Raw genomic sequence first — 8737 nt, 5'->3', positions numbered from 1 at the left:
TCTGATGATTTGTAGACAGAAATGGTCTCTGAGCCTGTTGGTATCGGACCAACAAATTAGCAGCCTACTCTAATGACACTGACAAACAGAGATCAGTAAAAACCACCTYGTCTTAAGTGCAACCATCTATTTTATGGAAAAACGGGATACAAATTGTACAATATGACATCCATCTAACCTGGAGAAGGAAATTATTTCCACAACAACAACAAAAATATATTTCCAGTGGTACTGATACAATGACACTGAATTTGTTCACACACCAGGGATATGGCCGATGCTCTCAGCTGGTGCCAATTTAGAGTTGAAAATGTAAAAATAAAACTAGACACCGATTAATCTTTTCTTCATCTTCTCAGCAATAGACATTCGCGGTTTATTTTTTGGGGCTGTTTTTTTCTTTGATTGTATTTTGGAATACGGGACAGGCCTCGACCTATTGAACTGCCTTTCACTGACAGCTGCAACTCAATCAGTAGGCTATTTGCCACTCACTGCCCAAATTGCACACTTAAATCAATCCACAGTAAAGTTAATGATCTTCTGTGGCCAAATCATCCGGTGTGGTATTTACAACTATTTTATTTCTGTATGGGCACAAGCAATTATATAGCTTATTTTGGCACATTTAATAAAATGTTCTTTAGAGGAAGCTTATTTTCCCCCTTTCCCATTGGCTGCGCCGCCTATACCGACACCGACGTGAAAGTAACCGGTGAGCTCAAACGCTGACATCAAATTCAAAGCAATGAGTTAACTGCCTAAACGGCTGACCCGGAAAAGCAAACCGTCTGGCACCGTCTCTGCCTTTCAAGCGACGCTCCGCATGGTCCTAAAGCCAGCCACACATTACGTTTAACAGCCGTTGCATTAAAAAAAARGGGGGGTTGGTTTAACTGAATGTAGTTTTTTTGTAGCCTACTTTACATGTTTAATCTCGAGCTAACGGTCGGTGACCCTCCCCAACGGACACCCCTGAAGGCGATCCTGGACTGACACATTATATAGACATTGTATTGACCATAGTAATACTGTTTTCCTCAGTGGGACAGACAGAGAGGCCTACAGGTTTACCTGTAGAGTCTCCAGAGACATCGTCATGCTCTTCAGTTCCCTCAGCAGATGTATGGCACCATCCTGTGAAGAAAGGAGACAGCTAAAATATTGACACCTGTTGAATTGAACGGACGCTGTATACAATATCAAATCTATTTTTAGTTAACGAGCATTATACATGTGCTATTATTCCAACACAATAATAGTAGGGTAGAATCTAGATGATAAGACACATCAAAACTGGATTGTGTTGGCATAGAGGCCTAACGGTCAGTTGTAATGGCTGGTCATCCGTGTGGCGGGGACCGAATGCATATGGATTTAGGGAGTTTATCTCCAGGTTAAATATTTAGGTTTCGCCTCCAGGCAAGGGTCAACAGAAGAGGTAGTAGGTGGAAATGTCGAACAACGTAATTATCTACGCCGAAGTTGAACCTCTACAGATATCAAACGATCCCAGTGATTAACCTGAGTAGCCATGCTTGGACTTAACTAGGAGAAAGGAGGGGCGGACCCAGCTTTTAATGTCAATGGCGTGGACACCCGTTCATAACAAAACAAATCACAACGTGAATACAACAACCTTTCAATATGTTGCCATTACAACCTACGCTGACACATAGTAGTGAAGTGCAATAATTCACTTTCACTTCAAGTCGACAGCGCAATCAACTAGTTATATACATTTTTTTTWAATTTCAGAACCCCGAAAAACAAATAGGCAACATTTCTGTAGCTTGCCAGAATATTCGATGTCTACAAAGGGGCATCACACGACCACCACAACACTCCTGCCTAGCCTACCTGACTTCTGCCACCTAGCAAACTCAACTTACCGTGTTTTTCTTGTGCACCATTTTGTCCAGCGTTTTAGCAATGCGTTCGACCTCTTGCTCTTTCGCCATTTTGCTTGTATTTTTTTTTTGCAGCTGCTCTTCTCTCCCGCTACGGATGAACCTCCATTTATGTTGAAAAACCTCGTCTCTTTCCCTTCCCCTACTGTCCCGATCGCATCCACTTCTTTCCCCCTACCGCGCAAGTGTGGCTTTGCTTTTCTGTTGAAGGCGAGAGAGAGGTTGGGATTTGTAGTTTATGGACTACAGAAAATCTGCTGTTTGACGCTTGTTCATTTCTCGAATACTCGAATATTTCATCCAACCATTACCTCACCAAATGCGGTCCAAACGTGTGCAAACATCTCTAGAATCACGTTCTATTAGTTGGATAGTTGTGATTTAAAAAAAAAAATAAACAGCATGAATCTGTAATCAGTTTTCTACTCATCTACCTCTCTGTTGAACTCACTTCCCTGACCTCGATAAATAACACCTTTCTTTCAGCAGCCACTGGGCGTCGCTGTTTCCACTCTTTTTGGATTGACTTGCGGCGGGCTAACGTTAAAATAGTAGGTTTAAAAAGAAACGTCTAGAGTGGATTTTTTTCTCCAAAGACAGTAACTTAAGTAGTATGAAGATAGTTAAGTAGTATGAAGATAGACAAACTGATTCTCCAATAATAAAAAAGAATCCCCGATCACGCTTGTAGATGACGTCATTGTGACGTTGGCTAGCTAAACACTTCGTCGGGTCTGTTGTCTCGCGTCTAACTGCGCATGTGCAAGCCGTCAAAATCAAAAGGCACTCCTTCGATATAAAGTCGTTTTTTTCCCACGAACATAAAAACGTGTCAGTTTGTTACTTTTACGAGGTCTGAGTAATAAAATGTTTAACTACTTATGATATTGGCTCGAATCTAGGTTGTGTCTTAAGATGTAAGAAAAAAAATGATCAACTTTAAGGAAGAATCTTTTCACTTGTCTCATTGACTGGTTTGGCAATCTCGCGATGTTGCGCCTCTGGATTAAGAAACTCTTGCCATTTCTTACTTTTTGGGCCTGACGAGATAGAAAAAAACTGTCGAGGGAGGTTATCTTCTGCACTGTTCGTCCAATCCTGTAAACGTGCAAAATGAAGTTAAAATGGAGTGTCGCCAGGCTTCGCCTCTTCCTCTCTGATATCACCTTTGTTAACCCAGAGAGGAAGAGGCGAAGCGAGAGGATTACTCCGTCCAAAATTTGTCCGAGTGAGACAAGMCCATTTTTTTTTGTAAGGAGGTCTATGAGAGAGTGTCGAATTACGTGAGGCTAATTTGATCAAATATAAGTTTTGTAATGTTTAGGCTGTTACAAATGTACTGATATAAGTGGATGCACGCGGTATTCCGGCAACTTTGAGAAAAACGACTTAGTTGTGGCATTTGTGCACATACTGCCCTCTCATTGGCTAGAATGGTCACATCTGATCTCGCATTCCTTCAATCATTGAGGACATGTATTTCCATTGTTAGAGCAGTATATCTTGTCAATATAATTAATCATCTGTGGTAACGTCCGAAAATGTAAGAGGCGTCATTGTCTCTTTCCATTACCCCTGAAAACCGGATGTACATTTTATAGATTATATTGATCAGATACTCTAGTGGCCGTTTTAACAATGAAAAGAAATGTCTTCAAAAATGGAAGCCAGCAGGGAGGAGGCAAGATCAGRTGGGACCATTCTAGCCAATGAGAGGGCAGATATGCGTGTGAGGCGCAACGGTTTCCACTAGTTACCACAGCCACAAAGTCGCAATTGGCTCTATATCTTTAAAAAAAAATGAACAGAAAAAAAAAAAAATTGTCTTAATTGCAGGTTATTATTATGCATACAGTTAAGTGTGATTAAGGTTAGGTTTAAATTGAGATAAATTGTAGGAAGGGGGAGTGGGGGGTTAACTTTGTGGCTGTGGTAACTAGGGACGATCAGGCACAACTCTCAATATAAAGTGTTTTTTCTCAAAGTTGCCGAGATGTCACGTGTCCTACTTATAACAATACACTCAAAATCATTACAGCACTTATATTCATTACAGCACTTATACACTTCAAATAAGCCACACTTAGAAAATAAGCCATTACATGCTTTGTTAACCAATTTCGACACTCATTGACCTCCATATAAAAACTCCTAAAAAAGAATTATACAAAAACGCCACCTGCTGGAGAAGACAGATTTTGTGACTAGGCAGCAAGATAGATAATAAACAGTAACAGCAGTTTATGTGATGAATCAAAAAAGATAGTCCAGGTAGCTATTTGGTTAACTATTTAACTAAGTATTTAGCTGTCTTATGTCTTGGGGGTAGGAGGGTACAACGATTCCAGTGTGAAGGGTCCTGTAGGTTCCAGACTTGGTGCATCAACTGGTACAATGCTTCCAGTGTGAAGTAAATATTGAGGTTTTGYTCACCTAGTATAAACTCAGCAAAAAAAAGAAACGTCCCCTTTTCAGGACCCTGTCCATCAAAGATAATTCGTTAAAAATCGAAATAACTTCACAGATCTTCATTGTAAAGGGTTTAAACACTGTTTCTCATGCTTGTTCAGTGACCCATAAACAATTAATGAACATGCACCTGTGGAACGGTCGATAAGACACCAACAGCTTACAGACGGTAGGCAATTAAGGTCACAGTTATGAAAACTTAGGATGCTAAAGAGGCCTTTCTACTGACTCTGAAAAACACCAAAAGAAAGATGCCCAGGGTCCCTGCTCACCTGCGTGAACATGCTTTGGGCATGCTGCAAGGAGGCATGAGGACTGCAGATGTGGCCAGAGAAATAAATTGCAATGTCCGTATTGTGATACGCCTAAGACAGCACTACAGGGAGACAGGACGGACAGCTGATCGTCCTCGCAGTGGCAGACCACGTCTAACAACATCTGCACAGGATCGGTGCATCCGAACATCAGGTACAGGATGGCAACAACAACAGCCCGAGTTACACCAGGAATGCACAATCCCTCCATCAGTGCTCAGACAGTCCGCAATAGGCTGCGAGAGGCTGGACTGAGGGCTTGTAAGCCTGTTGTAAGGCAGGTCCTCACCGGCAACAACGTCGCCTATGGTCACAACCCCACCGTTGCTGGACCAGACAGGACTGGCAAAAAGTGCTCTTCACTGACAAGTCACGGTTTTGGGGGTGATGGTCGGATTCGCGTTTATCGTAGAAGGAATGAGCGTAACACCGAGGCCTGTACTGTGGAGCGGGATCGATTTGGAGGTGGAGGGTCTGTCATGGTCTGGGGCGGTGTGTCACAGCATCATCAGACTGAGCTTGTTGTTATTGCAGGCAAATCTCAACACTGTCCGTTACAAGGAAGACATCCTTCTCCCTCATGTGGTACCCTTCCTGCAGGCTCATCCTGACATGACCCTCCTTGTAGACCTTATCTTTCCACGCAGTTGATCACTCTCTACGTATGCTAACGGTAGCTATGAACGCTCCCCAACGGACACTTCACCATACCGAAGGCGGATCCACGGTTGGGAGCTGAGACACATATATGAAGTTAACTGAAGAGACATTTTTGTTCTAATATAAGACGATATGTATTAATGAATAGCTGTTTTCCTCAGTGGACACAGACAGAGAGGCCTACAGGTTTACCTGTAGAGTCTCCAGAGACATCGTCATGCTCTCAGTTCCCTCAGCAGATGTATGGCACCATCCTGTGAAGAAAGGAGACAGCTAAAAATTTGACACCTGTTGAATTGAACGGACGCTGTATACAATATCAAATCTATTTTTAGTTAACGAGCATTATACATGTGCTATTATTCCAACACAATAATAGTAGGGTAGAATCTAGATGATAAGACACCATAAACTGGATTGTGTTGGCATAGAGGCCTAACGGTCAGTTGTAATGGCTGGTCATCCGTGTGGCGGGACCGAATGCATATGGATTTAGGGAGTTTATCTCCAGGTTAAATATTTAGGTTTCGCCTCCAGGCAAGGGTCAACAGAAGAGGTAGTAGGTGGAATGTCGACAACGTATTATCTACGCCGAAGTTGAACCTCTACAGATATCAAACGATCCCAGTGATTAACCTGAGTAGCCATGCTTGGACTTAACTAGGAGAAGGAGGGGCGGACCCAGCTTTTAATGTCAATGGCGTGGACACCCGTTCATAACAAAACAAATCACAACGTGAATACAACAACCTTTCAATATGTTGCCATTACAACCTACGCTGACACATGTAGTGAAGTGCAATATAATTCACTTTCACTTCAAGTCGACAGCGCAATCAACTAGTTATATACATTTTTTTTAAATTTCAGAACCCGAAAAAAATAGGCAACATTTCTGTAGCTTGCCAGAATATTCGATGTCTACAAAGGGGCATCACACGACCACCACAACAACACTCCTGCCTAGCCTACCTGACTTCTCTGCCACCTAGCAAACTCAACTTACCGTGTTTTTCTTGTGCACCATTTTGTCCAGCGTTTTAGCAATGCGTTCGACCTCTTGCTCTTTCGCCATTTTGCTTGTATTTTTTTTTTTTGCAGCTGCTCTTCTCTCCCGCTACGGATGAACCTCCATTTATGTTGAAAAACCTCGTCTCTTTCCCTTCCCCTACTGTCCCGATCGCATCCACTTCTTTCCCCCTACCGCGCAAGTGTGGCTTTGCTTTTCTGTTGAAGGCGAGAGAGAGGTTGGGATTGTAGTTTATGGACTACAGAAAATCTGCTGTTTGACGCTTGTTCATTTCTCGAATACTCGAATATTTCATCCAACCATTCTCACCAAATGCGGTCCAAACGTGTGCAAACATCTCTAGAATCACGTTCTATTAGTTGGATAGTTGTGATTTAAAAAAAAAATAAACAGCATGAATCTGTAATCAGTTTTCTACTCATCTACCTCTCTGTTGAACTCACTCCCTGACCTCGATAAATAACACCTTTCTTTCACAGCCACTGGGCGTCGCTGTTTCCACTCTTTTTGATTGACTTGCGGCGGGCTAACGTTAAAATAGTAGGTTTAAAAAGAAACGTCTGAGTGGATTTTTTTCTCAAAGACAGTAACTAAGTAGTATGAAGATAGTTAAGTAGTATGAAGATAGACAAACTGATTCTCCAATAATAAAAAAGAATCCCCGATCACGCTTGTAGATGACGTCATTGTGACGTTGGCTAGCTAAACCTTCGTCGGGTCTTGTTGTCTCGCGTCTAACTGCGCATGTGCAAGCCGTCAAAATCAAAAGGCACTCCTTCGATATAAGTCGTTTTTTTCCCCACGAACATAAAAACGTGTCAGTTTGTTACTTTTACGAGGTCTGAGTAATAAAATGTTTAACTACTTATGATATTGGCTCGAATCTAGGTTGTGTCTTAAGATGTAAGAAAAAAAATGATCAACTTTAAGGAAGAATCTTTTTCACTTGTCTCATTGACTGGTTGGGCAATCTCGCGATGTTGCGCCTCTGGATTAAGAAACTCTTGCCATTTCTTACTTTTTGGGCCTGACGAGATAGAAAAAAAACTGTCGAGGGAGTTATTCTTCTGCACTGTTCGTCCAATCCTGTAAACGTGCAAATGAGTTAAAATGGAGTGTCGCCAGGCTTCGCCTCTTCCTCTCTGATATCACCTTTGTTAACCCAGAGAGGAAAGAGGCGAAGCGAGAGGATTACTCCGCTCCAAAATTTGTCCGAGTGAGACAAGCCATTTTTTTTTGTAAGGAGGTCTATGAGAGAGTGTCGAATTACGTGAGGCTAATTTGATCAAATATAAGTTTTTGTAATGTTTAGGCTGTTACAAATGTACTGATATAAGTGGATGCACGCGGTATTCCGGCAACTTTGAGAAAAACGACTTAGTTGTGGCATTTTGTGCACATACTGGCCCTCTCATTGGCTAGAATGGTCACATCTGATCTCGCATTCCTTCAATCATTGAGGACATGTATTCCATTGTTAGAGCAGTATATCTTGTCAATATAATTAATCATCTGTGGTAACGTCCGAAAATGTAAGAGGCGTCATTGTCTCTTTCCCATTACCCCTGAAAACCGGATGTACATTTTATAGATTATATTGATCAGATACTCTAGTGGCCGTTTTAACAATGAAAAGAAATGTCTTCAAAAATGGAAGCCAGCAGGGAGGAGGCAAGATCAGTGGGACCATTCTAGCCAATGAGAGGGCAGATATGCGTGTGAGGCGCAACGGTTTCCACTAGTTACCACAGCCACAAAGTCCAAATTGGCTTCTATATCTTAAAAAAATGAAACAGAAAAAATTGTCTTAATTGCAGGTTATTATTATGCATACAGTTAACGTGTGATTAAGGTTAGGTTTAAATTGAGATAAATTGTAGGAAGGGGAGTGGGGGGTTAACTTTGTGGCTGTGGTAACTAGGGACGATCAGGCACAACTCTCAATATAAAGTGTTTTTTCTCAAAGTTCCGAAGATGGTACGTGTCCTACTTATAACTACACTCAAAATCATTACAGCATATCATTACAGCACTTATACACTTCAAAATAAGCACACTTAGAAAATAAGCCATTACATGCTTTGTTAACCAATTTCGACACTCATTGACCTCCATATAAAAACTCCTAAAAAAGAATTATACAAAAACGCCACCTGCTGGAGAAGACAGATTTTGTGACTAGGCAGCAAGATAGATAAAAACAGTAACAGCAGTTTATGTGATGAATCAAAAAAGATAGTCCAGGTAGCTATTTGGTTAACTATTTAACAGTATTTAGCGTCTTATGTCTTGGGGGTAGGAGCGTCAGTTCCAGTGTGAGTCCTGTGGTTCCAGACTTGGTGCATCAACTGGTA

The 8737-nt window shown here is 41.6% G+C and overlaps 1 protein-coding gene across 1 annotated transcript in view; it reads right to left on the bottom strand.

Moving 5' to 3' along the window:
- Nucleotides 1-2495, bottom strand: part of tcea2 (transcription elongation factor A (SII), 2) — an 11100-nt gene extending 8605 nt beyond the window's left edge. Inside the window, exons 1-3 of the mRNA XM_070448156.1 lie at nt 1893-2495; nt 1075-1137; nt 775-832 (exon numbers count right to left, since the gene is read on the bottom strand). Of these exons, the coding sequence (XP_070304257.1) occupies nt 775-832; nt 1075-1137; nt 1893-1961 (190 nt within the window). The 5' untranslated portion in view covers nt 1962-2495. The remainder of the gene's footprint in view (nt 1-774; nt 833-1074; nt 1138-1892) is intronic.
- Between the last annotated feature and the right edge of the window lie 6242 nt (nt 2496-8737).

The sequence above is a fragment of the Salvelinus sp. IW2-2015 genome, linkage group LG17 (assembly GCF_002910315.2).
Source record: "Salvelinus sp. IW2-2015 linkage group LG17, ASM291031v2, whole genome shotgun sequence".
Lineage (NCBI taxonomy): Eukaryota > Metazoa > Chordata > Actinopteri > Salmoniformes > Salmonidae > Salvelinus > Salvelinus sp. IW2-2015.
The sequence above is the reverse complement of the archived record's forward strand: the minus strand, read 5'-3'. Positions and strand labels throughout refer to the sequence as shown.